Below are 16,551 nucleotides of genomic sequence, written 5' to 3' on the forward strand. Positions count from 1 at the left end.
CTTTTTTTTAAATTCTGTTTTTTTATATTTTGGTTGGATCTTTTGTGTTGTTGTTGTTGTTGTTTTTTTTTTGGTATCATTCATTGTTTATGGTTTGTTTCTGGTCTTTTAGTATGGTGATTAAAGTAGTGGGTGCTTTTAGGTTCAATGGCCAATGAGGTGGAGGTGGAAGCAGTAATGGTGACAGTGAAAGTTGGATGATGAAGGAGATGTTGTGTGGGAGATGGAGTATTAGACAGTGATGGGGGTTTTGAGTGGCTAAGGGTTGTGTCAAATATGGCAATGATGATGAGGGATTTAGAGTTGAGAGAAGGGGTAAGAAAGGGAGTAGTGTGAGCTTGTTGATGGTGGTTTAGAGAGTGAATGGCGGGAAAGGTAACAGTGATGCAGAGAGAAAAAATGAACTAAAAGAAAAATAAAGAGAAAAAGAAGAAATAAAAATAGGAAAAGGAATTAAAACATAGACTTAATGGTGGAAGAGATGAATTAACAGTGTAGTGATTAATTTAGAGAAAAAGAAGAAATAAAAATAGGAAAAGGAAAAAGAAGGAAAGAAATAAAAAAAATAGACTTATAACACCTGAAATTGAATAAGACTCTCTAATGAAATAAGATTATAATAGAATAAAATTGTAATAGAAGTGTAATGGAATGAAATAAAATTCAAATATTACATATTTACATGGTTTGGTTGAATAGAATAATAACAATGAAAAGATCAAAAATAGATCACAAATGACAGCTTTACCCTTAAAATAAAAAATATTTGATTATATTATTAATATATAAAAGTATTTAAATAAAATATATTTTAAATTAAATTAAATAATTTCTAATAAAATTATATTAACCACTGTTCATCATATCTGGATGAATAGGCCAGAATTACTGTTCATTTTTCCAGAAAACCACCGTTTCTTGAAGCTTTCCAGAAATAAGAAAACCATTGTTTCTTGAGCTTTCTTTAAGCTTTCCAGAAATCCACCATTTCTTGAAGCTTTTTTTTTTTAAGTTTTTCCAGAATTATAGTTCATATATTATTGATAAAGTTTTCTTCTAAGTTTTCGTTTCTACATTATCTGATTCTACAATTCCAAAATTTTCAGATCTACCTTTCTTGAAGTTTTCCATGCTTTGTGTGTTTTGGATGGAAGTTTTGACTTTGTCTTTTTCGAAAATTCTCTAGAAATTAGAAACTTCTCTCAACAATGCATGCAAGTTTGATTTGGAAAGGAGGTATTTTTGGCAGAAAAAAGAGAGTTATTACGGGTGACATCAAAACGTTCTGACCTAGGATTATTTTTTGAAGATTCATCAAAATGTCCCTTGAAATCTTTCTTTCATATTTTCTAATTTATTTTTTGCAAAATTTCTAAAAATAAAATCATAGATCTACAAGAACAGATTGTGGGTTCCTTATCGATTTTGGTCATCCTCCTTCCTAATTTTCGATATTTAAATCTCTATATAATAGTTTAACCCAAAATTGAGACAGAAATGCTTTTTTCTTTCTAAGTTGTTGATGCAAATTTTGAGATTTTTCTTTTTCTTTTTCCAATAAAAAAATCTAACCATATTATTCTTGGAACCATTGGAGATTATCTGTATTATTGTTAAATTCAATTTAACACAATTGATGATGAAGAAGAACAGTAAAAAACGATGGACATAATTGGAAATAAAAAAATCGCTATTACTTGTGTTGCTAAATTGTCTATTCCTATCCTTAACTACCGAATATGGATTTAGTAAATTCGCTGAAAAAACATGGAATGACATTCCATGGAATGGGTCATTCAGTTAATCAAACTTGTGTTTTACTGTTCATTGAAGAATAAGGAGGGAATGGAGTAGCCATTCCCTCCAACCAAACGTGCTGTTAATGATAGAAGAGATGATTTACTGGTGTAATGATTAATTTAGAAAAAAATAAAAGAAATAAAAATGGGAAAAGGAAAGAAAAAAAAAAGGGAAGAAACTAAAAAATGGACTTAATGAAAGAAGAGATGATTTAACGGGGTTGTAATTAACTTGATCAATTATTTTAACAGCGGTAACCAAATTAAAAGAAAAAAGCGGTAACCAAATTAAAAGAAAAAAGTGATGAAAATAAAAATAATCCTACTTTGAAGTTACTAACGAAATAATCTACATTTATTTAAATAAACAGATTGCTTTTCATTTATGAAAAGGAAGTTGCTAAATCGAGACGATTCCCAGATTTTGCAATATTTAGCAATATTTAGCGACATCCTTGCAATTATAGAGTTGTTGAAAATTTTATTTATTTTTAGTTTTAATAGTTTTGTTGGCTTATTTCACTTTGTTGGCTTATTTCACCCTTTAGTGCCTCAAAATGTTCAATTTCTATCTTTACTTAACCAACCCACTCAAATTACTTTAATTTTTCGAATGAGAATTAATTGAAGCAACCATGAATGATGAGTTTTCTAGCTAGTCTACTCTCACTCTCACCCTAGTAATTTTAGGGTCATTTTGTATAAACGATGCATTTACTTACGATTAGATCTGCTCATGAACTGATTCACCCAATTTAACTCAACTTGAATGTCCGCCCAAAAATGAGAGAGTTTGGGCAAAAATATAAACCCGAAAAATAGACTTGGGCAAAAAATAAAGTCCATTTTAAAAACGGGCCGGGTCTAGGGTAAGACATTTTTTGCCTCTAGCCTAGCCCGATTTCACTAAATGACAAAAAATATATATTATTATTATTATTTTAATGATATTTTCTTGTTGTTTTCTCTCTCATTATGTTGCAACTATTTTGTTGTTATTGTTTGGATATTGTATAACACTTATTTTATTGTTAAATTTTTTTTAATTATTTTAGAGACAATTTCTTGTTAAGTTGCATATATCTTAGTATTATTTAAGTATACATATTTTTTAAAATTTATTTTCAATTTGTTCAGAAATATTTATTTTAATGTTTTAGTATTTTTGATGTATTATATATATTTAAAAATTATATAAAAATAATATAATAATAAACAAAATTTAATATGGGCGAGTCGGATCGGGCCCGAGTTTTAGCATTTTTATCTGGGCTGAGCTTGAGCAAATTTTTAGGCTTATTTTTTGGGCCGGGCCTAGCAAATGAGCCTAAATTTTTACTTGGGCCTGGCCCAAACCCGTCTCGACTCATGATCACCTCTACCTGCAATAAGTGTAAAAATAATTGTGACGATGAGATTAGATACTACAATGTAAGACAAAAAGAAAAAAGCTAAATGTACCGTATTAAAGATAAACGTCCATCCAAAAGGGTCTTTAACAAATTTTACTTCTATCTTTTTCTTAAAGAAAAAAAGAATTGTGAAATTGAAAAGAAAATTCATAAAAACTATAAATGTTCATACCTAAATTTTAAATAGAGTTAATCGAAAATATTAATCAAATGATGCAAAATGGACTACTATAAAAGTAGAGTATCAAATTTTGAACAAATAAAAGTATATATTATAAAATTTAGAGAAAAATTTTAAAGTTATACATAAATTTTGATTTAATATACAGTTTAATTTATAAATTTTAATTTGTTATAATTATACACAACTTTAATTGTGGTTCAAATATATACTTGAAACTTTAATTTTGATTCAATCATATACATTTAAATAAATAAATACCTTAATTTATTTTTATATTAAATAAATATAATTATTTATATATATTATATATAAATATAAAATAGTAAATATAATAATAATTTATAAAAATTAAAATAATTCAAAATTTCATATATATATATAATTACATAAAATCATTTTTTATATATAAAATTATATGTGATACCGGTAAAAATAATAATAAAATATTAATGTAACCAAGAAAATCTTCTTTTTTTGCCATAAAATCTGATTAAAATTGGCCATTGCTGCAGCTGCAGCACGAATATTACACATCTCACCAATGGCGGCAACCTCTCTGTCTCCTGTAATAACTTCTCAAGCCTTAAAAGCTCTCACAAACCAAACCCTACCCAAAACCAATGACTCCTCTCCGACTGGTTCTTTGAAAGATTGCAGAAACCTGACTGAACTCAGAAAACTGCACTGTCAAATCGCTAAGCAAGGACTAATTCACCGTCCCTCTACTGTAGCGAAGCTTATCTCAACATGTACTGCATTGGGTACTTTTGAGAGCTTAGTTTATGCTAAAAATATCTTAAATCAATTTAGATACGATAATCAAAATGATGGTACTTTGTTTATGTACAATTCACTGATTAGAGGTTATTCTTCTATTGGTCTTGGCAAGGAAGCTATCTGGGTGTATCTTGAAATGCTGAGTCTGGGCATTTCGCCTGATAAATACACGTTCCCCTACTTACTAAGTGCGTACACAAAAATTTCAGCGACTGCTGAGGGTTTTCAGGTTCATGGATCGGTTATAAAAATGGGTTTTCAAGGAGATATGTTTATATTGAATTCTTTGATTCACTTCTATGCAGAGTGTGGGGAAATTGTGTTGGGACAAAAGGTGTTCGATGAAATGATTGACAGAAATGTTGTATCTTGGACCAGTTTGATTTGTGGTTATGCAAGGTCTGGTTTGGCTAAGGAGGCTGTTGAATTGTTTTTTGAGATGGTGGAGGAAGGTACTAGGCCGAATTCAGTTACGATGGTTTGTGTAATTTCTGCCTGTGCAAAGTTGAGGGATCTTGAATTGGGTGAGAGAGTGCGTGGATACATTAGTAGCTTGGGAGTGAAAGTTAATACTTTAATGGTGAATTCGCTTGTGGATATGTATATGAAATGCGGTGCTTTTGATACTGCAAAGCGGCTGTTTGATGAATGTGAACAGAAAAACTTGGTTGTTTGCAATACAATAATGTCAAATTATGTGCATTCCGGGATGGTGAGGGAAGCACTCTTTATCTTGGAGGCAATGCTGAGACAGAGGCTGGTGCCTGATAGGGTTACTATATTATCTACAATCTCAGTATCTGCGCAACTAGGTAGCATTTTTTTGGGAAAATGTTGTCATGCTTATGTTTTGAGGAATGGACTTGAAGGTTGGGATAGTATTTCAAATGCTCTAATTGACATGTACATGAAGTGTGGTAAACAGGAAGTGGCATTTGCGGTTTTTCATCACATGGCTAACAAGACAGTTGTATCATGGAATTCTGTAATGGCTGGTTATATTAGAAATGGTGATCTCAGTTCAGCTTGGGAAGTTTTCAACAATATGCCAGAGAGTGATCTTGTGTCTTGGAACACTATAATCAGTGCTTTGGTACAAGAGAGCATGTTCGAACAAGCCATTGAACTTTTTCGAACAATGCAAAATAAAGGAATAAAAGCAGATAGGGTGACTATGGTGAGTATTGCATCTGCCTGTGGATATTTAGGAGCACTTGATCTTGCCAAGTGGATCCATGCTTATATCAAAATGAACAAAATTCCCTGTGACTTACGTCTAAGTACAGCTTTAGTTGATATGTTCGCTAGGTGTGGTGATCCTTCAACTGCAATGAAGATCTTCAATAACATAGAAAAAAGAGATGTGTCGGCTTGGACTGCTGCCATTGGAGCAATGGCTATGGAGGGAAACGGCAATCAAGCTATTGAGCTTTTCAACAAGATGCTTCGGCAAGGAGTCAAGCCTGATGGAGTAGTATTTGTGGGGTTGCTAACAGCCTGCAGTCATGGAGGGTTAGTCGAGCAAGGGCGAGATATTTTCAAGTCGATGACGTCAGTCCACAAAATCTCTCCTCAAATTGTGCACTACGGGTGTATGGTTGATCTGCTAGGCCGTGCTGGATTCTTGGAAGAAGCTCTAGATCTCATAAAATTAATGCCAATGGAGCCTAATGATGTAATTTGGGGGTCTCTTTTAGCAGCATGCAGGATGCACAGAAATCTTGATATGGCAGGATATGCAACTGAAAGGATGAAAGAATTAGCTTCTGACAGGACTGGTATCCAGGTGCTTCTCTCTAACATATATGCCTCTGCTGGGAAATGGACTGATGTTGCAAAGGTGCGGCTGCAGTTGAAAGAGAAGGGGGCTCGAAAAGTGCCTGGATCAAGCTCAATAGAGGTAAATGGACAAATTCATGAGTTCACTTCGGGTGATGAATCCCATCCAGAAAGGATGCACATAGCTGCAATGCTAGATGAAATGCACTGCAGAGTGGAGGCTGCCGGCCATGCTCCAGATCTTAGTAATGTTCTACTTAATGTTGACGAGGAGGAGAAAGAATACGTACTTAGTAGACATAGTGAAAAACTAGCAATTGCGTTTGGGCTAATCAGCACCGATCAGGGCACACCGATCCGGGTTGTTAAGAATCTTCGAATCTGTTCTGACTGCCATTCATTTGCCAAATTGGTGTCAAAAACGTATAACAGAGAGATTATTGTCCGAGATAATAACAGATTTCATTTCTTCCAGAGAGGGGTCTGTTCCTGCAACGACTATTGGTGATATCAACTTGTAACTTCACTGATTCTTGCGTTCGCAGAATCAAAATAAAAAAGTTGCATTTTTATTTTATTTTTCACATGCAATGGCCATTATTTTATTGTTATATAAATATACCTGAAGCTGAAATGAACCTCATAATAATCTTTCATTCAGATACAAGACAATAGCGGGCTCGACATCCAGACTACATTTTCTCCAAAAGGTTTATGCAATATAACATGATAACTACAAACACGCATGGACAGAAAGAAAGAAACTAGTAACTTGTGCAATCTTTTTCATCCTGAATGTATATTGGAACTACATTAACAAAATAACAACATTTTTACAGGATGAAATGGAGGAAAGATGAACATTTTTCAAACCTCCTACTTAAAATCCATATTTCTTTTTGTCACAGAATCAGGGGCAGGCCATGTGAAACCTTGTGGACAGTTCTGCATGCACTTCACAATTGAGGGAAAATGGAATCGATGAAAGCATGGTGCATTGGATCTGACTGCCACAGTTTGGCCATGTGATGATGTGATGAGGTCTGTCGATGAAGTTCTTCAACGAGCCAGACAGTAGCTTCAGCTTTGCAAGGATGAACGATGATGTCAAGGGGCCTATGCTCGTCCTCACTGCCGACTCTTGAATGATCCCACTGTTTTAGGAGAATGTTAGTGAGGTAATGCAAAGGCTGCCCATATAATTGTTTGATGGATCTGCCTAATCCCATCCATGTGGTAAACGGAATAACAGAGCCCCGTTGTGTCGGAATTGGTAATTGCTTCATATATTCCTGATAAATTTCAGCCTTTCTGATCAACAAGCCTGATATCATGAAACAAGGATTTTACAATGTATCATAAAAGAAGCATCTTCCCCATACAAAAACTACTTTTGACCTTGATTGTTAACAAACAATAATACGGACACACTTGATCTCTTTGAAAATTTGAAGATGAAATTGGCTAAAAATAACCCCATATCACAAAGGTAATAATAACTAGCTAAGGCGAAGCTACAGGTTAGATTCAACAGGGGGATGAAGGAGTTTACACGAACAAATAATTATAGGTTTCAACAGATGGAGCAAAAATTGAAACCCATTTAACAAAAACTACCATCAGAGGATAATTCTTTAGGAGGTTGATCAACTGCGACATTTTTGGTTCCATCATTGACCTGAACCTCGACATCGAGAGAAGAATATGATGATGATGATGATGATGAAGAAGAAGATTCATCCGATGAAATTACATCAACCTGGTCACTCCATGGCAATGCCCGCTTCATGATGTTCACACTGCAGCCTTGCAGAAATAGAACATATTACTATCCCCAGATAATAAAATTCGAAGCTACCCATATTTAAAAGGAAAAAAAGGGAACCCAGATCAAATTAAAAGAAGAAATGAAATAGAATATTATAATTTCAATGTAGGGTTTCACATCAGGAAACATTGAAACACTCTTACCCGAATTTTCTCTTGTTAACAGAGAGAGAAAGGGAATGTAAGCTGCAGTTCCTTTGCATAAACCCTAACAAATTCCTTTTATCTCTCGGTCTTTAGATTGATTGATGACTTGTTTGGCTACTGGGAAAACCTCAAATTTCGGGAAATAACCGGAAAAAAGTGAATATTTGGATTTTTTTATAGTTAAATTATACTCATTTTCTTATTTTGGTGCTTAAAAACGTATGATATTTAAGTTGTTATTTTTTCTCAGGTTGATACTTCCTTTAGAAATAATTTAGTTAAATTATTAAATCTATTTGAAAAAATTTAACCAATAATTTGTTACCTAAATTATATTATTTTTTCGATTTTGACATGATACTAACACTATTTTACCTAAGGTGATATCTTTGTCTTTAGTGAAATCGTTAATGTTAAATTTTTTTTTAAAAGATAACCAATTAAAAATGATCTTGTAGCAAAAAAAAGACAAATCATTATTTTCTATATATACATTTAAAAATTATTAAAATTTCATAAAAAAAAACCTAGAGAGAACTAATTCAAATAGTTTTTTTTAGCTTAGTTCAATTAATTTGTATTGGTTCGCAAGTCAACCGATTCAACCTCTGTCTTTTGATATATTTCCAGTCGATTTAGTTTGGTTCTAAAAACATTGGTCTTGATCGATGAAAGAATTTTTTTTGATCCTATCAAGTTGAGCAAGTAGACAGTGAAGTTCGAAAATAGAATCAATCACCAATATCTCGACCTAGAGAGGGTTAATTTCGAACCTCGTTGACATTGCTGGATATTATAAAGGAAGAAGAAAGAAAAAAATATAAAAAAATAGAGAGAAATAAAGTAAAAGAAAAGAATTAAAAATTATTTTTTAAAGTTTATATGATGTAACAGTCTACTATTGATTGAAATTTTTTTAATAGATATAACATTTTAGTATAAAATGAGTAAAAAATAATAATTGGAGTAATACTTGTGATTAAAAACAGTTTAGTACCAACTTGAGAAAAATATTATTATTTAGCCTTTAAAAAAATAAATTAATGGTTTGACTAACTAATGTATCAATTTGAGAAAAAAAATATACTTTAGGTTCCACTTATGACAAAAAAAAAGTTTAGATATCAAAATAGGAAAAATGACAAACTTAAATATCAATTTGTAGATTAAGCCTTTTTTTATATCAATATATTTGGAATTTCAAAAGGGTTATATTTGGTAAATTGCAATTTCTTTTGCCTCAAATTGAAATTTCAACTCGCATTTGTATTTAAAATTAAAAATAGTTGTATACGTTAACTAATTTTTATCCGGGTTTGCTATTTTTTACCCTTCACTAATTATGGGTAAGTTTTTGTTTTAGTTAATTAACTTAAAAAATTATAATTTGATCAATGACATTTTTGAAAATGCTTTCTTTTTGTCACCCTATTGTTAAGTGACACTTCATAGTTGACATAAAAACAATTTTAGTCCTGCCAATTTTACCTTGATTATTATAAAATGATAAAAGTGAAATTCTTTTTAAAAAATTAGAAAATTCTAAAATCTAAAAATTATATAAAAGTAGATAAAATTTCAAAAAAAAAAAGTGAAATAGACACTCCAAATTTTCTCTATGTATTATCTATATAGAAATATCTAATACCCATTTTTTTAAAAAATAATGTAAAAAATAAAAACATTAAGAAAAATTATTGGTTCTCTATTTTTTTTACATCTTCTGTTTCTTAATATAGCTTTTTCATTATAAAAAAAATAGAGTATAATTTGTTTTTACAATTTGAATTTTGACAAACATTTTAAATGAACTAAAAATTTGAATAAAATTTTTAAAAAAAATGCAGTATATATTATTTTTTGCTAAAAAAATGACATGAGAGTTGATTTCATATGTCTCTATAATAGTAGCTCTAGATGTTCTTCAAGGGCATGGAACTCAGTTAAACCAGACTCTATTTGATAAAACAAATAAAATGTTTTTGAAGAAAGATGGTTTTTGAGCAAAGAATTAATCTCAAAGTAGAAATCCATTTTAAAGTCTTTCTAAAACTTCAAATACTTTGAAAAATAATTTGAACACTTAGAAATATTTTAGACAAGTTCAACACCCTTCAAAAAATTTTAAACAAAGTGAAAAACTACTCCCTAAACAAAAAGTATTGATACTCATTCCTTTTTTGTCAATATCTTTACTAGTATCGATACAGTTTTTGTATTTTGACTTCCAAAATTTTTGTAAGTAAACACATTGAGTATCAATACTTAAAATTAAGTATCGATACCTAGACGATCTTATCAGTACATTGTTTAGTATTGATATGGATTTTTCATTTTGACTTCGAAGAATTTTTGAACAAACACATAAAGTATTGATACCCATAAAAAAGTATCGATAACTTTTATCAAGTATCAATAAATTACCTTTGGTATCGATGTAAGCTAACGATCACTAAATTGTTGCATTAAATGCTAATAGTATCGATACCTATAAAAAGGTATTGGTACCTGTTGTTACAGGTGACATAAAGATATTGGTATTTTCATCCCTAATTGCTCTATTCAGTATCCCAACAACCAAAATGGTTGAAAATCAATTTGGGACTATAAATACCAGCTTCCAAAGGTTCAACAAAAAGTAGAGAGATTAAAAAGCTTAAAGTGCTATTCTATCAACCTTAGAGCTCAATTTTCATATCTTTTTTATATGCACTTGTGAGTATTAATTGTTTTTCTTTCAGCTCTAAGTATTTCTTTTTTGTCTTTGTACTTAATTGACAAACATTATGATCTTGTAAAGATAATTTCTTTGTTTGCTTGTTTGTTTCTCTTTGAGAGTGATTGTGTCTTAAGATTTGTGTAGAAATCTTAAAGGAGTTGTAAGGTTAAACCTTGTCCTCAAAGGTTGATCAAATCAATGAATTTAGGAAAATACTTAGCTGTGGAAAGCTAAGTTAGTAGAGTAGGCAATTGAGGCCGAACCATTATATCATTGTGTTCATTGTTTTATTCTTTTTTCTTTACTTCCACAAATTTTTAAAAGGTCAGTTCACCCTCTTTTGGCTAATTTAGTTGAGTTATCGAGCTAACAAACTCGACTTGAAAATATTATTAATTTGGTTTTAAGAAACACCAAGGAAGCATGTAATGATTTAACTTTTTTGGTTTTGTTTTTTTTAATGTGTTATTGGATTTTATTGAATGATAAGTTTCTTTAGTTCACATATATATTCGTTCTTCAATAACAACATATTTAATATTTTATTTTTCTAGAATTTGTATATAGAATTTTTTATTTTTAAATAATTTTGAGTTTTTTAAAATAAATTTTATATATAATTAGGGTCAAATTGAGGGAAAATATAAAAGATGAGGACTCAAATTTTTATTATACTAACTAAAAAGTGTCAATTATCAATCATGTGACAAAAAAATCAAAAATGTTAATAGTGACCAAATTGTAAGACCAAAAGTGTATTATAATAAATGCAAATTAATTAAATAAACTTGAATTAGTTACTATTTGCGATAATATGTTGAAAGTCGAAAATATATCATTTAAAAATAATTTTTTTATCATTAAATAATATTATTTCAAGCTCGAATCTAAAAAAAAAGTTTCAAGCTCAAGCGTAAGTCAAACTCGTTAAGATCCACCTAAATATTTTGTTTTACTTTTAAAAAAAAAATACTTTTAAATTAATTAATGATAAAAACATTTAAATATTAATATAATATAATATTATTTTTAAAGAATAAAATGAGTTAACTCAACCTTGCTTGGAGTTGAAAAACATAAACTCAAACCTTGTAACACCCCTTACCCGTATCCGACGCCGGGACAAGGTACGAGGTATTACCGGATTTAAACATACACATACATGCAAAAATCAGGCCATAAAATTTCTTTCAATTCAAAACTTTTCAAACATATGCATGTCATCCTTTATTTGGGTCTACGAAGCCCAAAACATACATCGAGATTGATTCGGGACTAAACCGAGAACTTTGAGAAGTTACAGGGAAAACTTAGAAAATTTTCCCATGAAATAGGGTCACACGCACGTGTAGACATATGGACACGTCCGTGTCCTCATGCTGTGTAACTCTCTGTTTATGACGTCAACATGCAAATCGAACCACACAGCCGGGCCACAAGCCTGTGTCTTCAGGCCGTGTCCCTCACACGGTTGAGACACACTGCCGTGTCTCAGCCCGTGTGGCCAACACTTAGGCTATATTCCAAGCCTTCATGTTACTCATAATCCCTTACAGCCTTGTGCACATTAAAATCACAAATCATGGCATCATTTTAGTGATTAAACACCCCTTAATAAGACACATTCATAACATTGACATGTCCTCTTACACGTAATGCACCTACTCATAAAATATAAAGTCTAGATTCATTAACTCACATTCATAAGACCCATCATTTTGGTGACCACTTTTACCATTATGCTAAGTTGCCAACTTACCCTTCGGGCACTCATATTTAACCATCGTCATGTTGTTTTTATAACATACAATTATTACATAACTATGATCACCTCAAATGGTCATAGAGCATACATCCAACACACATGTCATATTACCAATCATGCGTGGCAACCAAACATAATCACATCATAAACATTGGACATAACATGAATAGTTAGAGTTACAAACCGTAATCAATATGAGCCACATCTCATGGCCATATACATATAACTTAATATAAGCTAATACGTTTGGCTAAAATCATGATAACACATGCCATAAAACTATATCTCTATACATGCCACTCACTTGAAAATTTATAACATATGTTTCATTATCCTAAAGGTAGTGACTTGATAGTGTGATGCTGCCTCTGACGATCTCCAACCCCGAGCTAAACTGACAAAGCTAAAAGAAATGGAAAGGAGGGAGTAAGCTTCACGCTTAGTAAGTCTATATAAAAATAATAAGCAATTTATCAATATGCTTCCACTAATTCTTAGAACATGATCTCAAGATAATACTCTCATAATTGCCTTTTTACCTATGTTCAGGTCAAGCTGTTTTCTCGAGTCACAGTCACTAAATTATTTATATCTGGAGTTATGGAACTCCAAATTAAGATCCACTAATTTTCCCAAAAACTAGGCTCAAATATATTCTTACCATAAAATTTTCAGAATTTTTGGTTAATTAGTACAATTTATTCTTTAAAGTTACCCCTTTTTCGCGGTTTGACAGTTCCGAATCCTTTTCACTAAATATTAATTATCTCATAATGCAAGATTGGGATGATGTTACCATATATTTCTCTTGAAAATAGATTCATCAAGGATTCTAAGAATATAAATTATAACCCATAATTATTTTTTTAAAATTTTCAATGATTTTCTCAAATCAGAACAGGGGATTTCAAAATCATTCTGACTCTGTCTCACAACAATTTAAATATTTCATAATTTGAAACTCCTTTGCTTACAGAGTTTCTTCTATGTGAAACTAGACTCATTAAGCTTTAATTTATATTTTATTCAGCCTCTAACTCAATTTTCACAATTTTTGGTGGATTTTAAAAGTCGGACTACTGCTGCTGTCCTAAAACTATTTTAGTGTAAATTAATGATACTAAGTCTATCTCACCTTGTTAATTCATTTTCACCACATTGGTAAAGATGCATATTTATACATCATAAGTATAGACCTATAATCACAAGGCCATCACAAAATCATTCTCATAGGCATGAATTACCTATTTACATCTTCACCCAATGTGCATTATAAACCGAAATCATATCTCATGAGCTTGGCATGCATACATGTGTTACTCAACATGCTCATATTCATTCCTTAGTAATCATACAACATGAATTGAATTCACATCTTATCAATTTCTTGTAAGTACCTGTACCACTCACTACATGGTCATAAGTTCTCTCATTTCGATATAAACCGTAAATCTCCCGTTGAACCATTTGGAATACTACAGGATATTCAATAGCCCCAAACATGGGATAAGATGCTGACGCCATATCCCAGACATGGTCTTATACTGGCTAGCACATCAAAGTTGATGCCATGTCCTAGACAGGTCTTACACTAACTTTCATATATCGATGCCGATGCCATGTCCCAGACAGGTCTTACACTGGCTTTCATCTAACGATGTCGATGCCATGTCCCAGAAAGGTATTACACTGACACACAACAAGCTGACGCCATGTACCGACATGTCTTACACTAGCTTGTATATCTTGAGGCCGATGCATATCCCAGACATGTCTTACACTGGCTTGTATATCTCGAGGCCAATGCATGTCCCAGACATGTCTTACACTAGCACACATATCACCCAATGTCACGGAGTGAATATCCAAATGTATTCCTAATGTTCAACCGGGAGTCTTTATTACATTAATTTCTCAACATGCGTACTCATATTCACAATCAAAACAATTTATGCAATATCAATTCAATCACACATCATAATAATATAGTTGCATTATTAACATACAACTTACTTGTTTCAATGGAATGTCATATTCCATTAACATATAAAGTAAATTAACAATAACATGGATAACATGTTTATTTAGTCACATGGACTTACCTCGAATGCAATTTCGACTAATTATTCTCTTTTTGTCCTTAACCTCGCACTTTCTCGATTTAAGCCCAAATCTCGATTTTCTTGATCTAACATGATGAAATTCATTCATTTAATCATTACATTAATTAAGCATTCTATAATTCACAATTTGGCAAAATAACCATTTTGCCCTTAGACTTTACAAAAATTATGATTTTGCCATTTGGCTCGTAAATCGATTTTTGTCAAATTTCCTCCTTTACCAAGCCTAGCCGAATTCTTTTTATAACTATAGCAACTTACAATTTCAATTATTTCACACATTTACAACTTATTTTACAACTTTACAAAATAGCCCTTTTTAGGTGTTTTCATGCAAACTTCTTTCACAAAAGTTGTTTATTATACAATCAGGACTCATTTTATTCCATAAAAATTCAGAAAACCACATGAATAATCTCATGGAAAAACCCTATACTTTCAATCATTTTGCAAAATAGTCCTCTCATTAGCTAGATTATGCTACAAGGGTCCCAAAAGTACAAAAATTATCAAGAAAGACCATTAAAATCACTTACTTGCAAGGGTGAAGAGTGGCTGAAAATTTCAAGCTTTCAAAACCCCTATTTTTCTGGTATTTTCAGTGGAGAGAATGAAGGTGAAAAGATGATATCACTTTCTCTTTATTTTATTTTAATTCTAGTCAAACAAGTCACCAATTTCACCTAACCTTTGAAAATTTTCATTCCTTTGTCTCTATGACCGTCCACCACTAATTTAAAGGCCTATTTGAACTTTAAATATCCCCAATTATGGTTCTCTAGCTATTTAACACATTTAGCTTACAAAACAAAACTTTTTCCCTTTTTGCGATTTAGTCCTTTTTCTCAATTAAGCTCACAATAGCTAAAATTAATTCACCAAAATTTTCGTGTACTTATATAATCATGCTATGACACATAAAATAATATTAAAAATAATTTCTCTGGCCTCAGAATAGTGGTTCCGAAATCACTATTCCTACTAGGCCCAAAAACGGGCTATTACAATTCTCCCCCCTTAGGGACATTCGTCCCCGAAAGTCTTACTAAAAATGTGGTGGTATTCGCATAGGCTCCATTATTCACAACATTACTAGAGAAGCCTCTACTAAGATTGAACTTTTAGTTCTTAACACTTCAATCTTTCGTACCAAAGTCATGAGCGGTTCTTCATTATACAACACATCAACTGAATCTTAATCTATATCGGAGAACTCATATACGCAAAGGCTACGATCCATACCGTCATATCACCTATACACATAACACACTTGAATCTTCTCAAATTCGCATGGTGAAGCTAGTCAGTACATCACTGGCCTTATACTCTATTACCTCATACGACCCAATAGTTTAACAAATTCAATTCTCAATTACTCTTAAATTTGAAATAATTTGCAGATCTCTTCAATTACTCAATAACAAACCCACATAACACTTCTCTTTTCTGGAGATAGGAAACATCTCGATAAGAATTCTATAGTACTCTTTCTCAACTCCATTCTAGGACCAACATTGGCTGAAATAGGACTGAAGAAATTTGATACTTGACTTTAGTCTTGTTATTACATCAAATATTCATGCACAAAAATCAGAAATGTCGAGTCCCAAACTTAATCACTAATACATTATTTCTATGAGTTTTCTTGCAACACTTCTGCATAGGTTCTGGGTTTTCTGTTACAAAAATCTTTACTCTAATATAATATCATTCATCAGGTCTGACTTGAAATTTACAACTAGATGTCGATCCTCACTGTACTCGTTTGGCTTACAATTCACTAACACTTTTCTCAGCTGCACAGACTTGCAATAAAATTTCAGTTTCAATCTTGAATTCGGCTAAGACCGATCCTGTCAATAAACAAATTCAACCGTGTGACCATCATTCTCAAAGTAAATGGGGTTTTCTTAACCAAACGCTTGTAACTATTTTTAACCTTTCTCAAAGATTAATAATGACTAACTCGAAATCTTTCAATAGCTCAAGTCACTTATGCTAACTCAGACTCAGATCTCT

General features: G+C 31.7%; 2 protein-coding genes across 3 annotated transcripts; one reads left to right on the top strand and one right to left on the bottom strand.

The window, feature by feature from the left end:
* Positions 1-3,876: 3,876 nt before the first annotated feature.
* On the top strand, positions 3,877-6,611 carry LOC107897695 (pentatricopeptide repeat-containing protein At3g22690). The gene has a single exon (XM_016823231.2). It carries the CDS (start codon positions 3,937-3,939, stop codon positions 6,457-6,459), a length of 2,523 nt encoding a protein of 840 aa, XP_016678720.2. The 5' UTR covers positions 3,877-3,936; the 3' UTR covers positions 6,460-6,611.
* Positions 6,581-8,158, bottom strand: LOC107897696 (protein RDM1). Of its 2 annotated transcripts, none has more exons than XM_016823232.2 (3): positions 7,923-8,158; positions 7,569-7,750; positions 6,581-7,275 (listed from the first exon to the last, which is right to left on the bottom strand). In XM_016823232.2, exons 1-3 carry the CDS (start codon positions 7,979-7,981, stop codon positions 6,908-6,910), a joined length of 609 nt encoding a protein of 202 aa, XP_016678721.1. In that variant the 5' UTR covers positions 7,982-8,158; the 3' UTR covers positions 6,581-6,907. The 2 variants fall into 2 exon arrangements, with proteins under 2 accessions (XP_016678721.1, XP_016678722.1); XM_016823233.2 differs by having other exon boundaries at positions 7,569-7,757; positions 7,923-7,969.
* Between the last annotated feature and the right edge of the window lie 8,393 nt (positions 8,159-16,551).

Source organism: Gossypium hirsutum, chromosome A10 (assembly GCF_007990345.1).
Source record: "Gossypium hirsutum isolate 1008001.06 chromosome A10, Gossypium_hirsutum_v2.1, whole genome shotgun sequence".
NCBI classification, from domain to species: domain Eukaryota; kingdom Viridiplantae; phylum Streptophyta; class Magnoliopsida; order Malvales; family Malvaceae; genus Gossypium; species Gossypium hirsutum.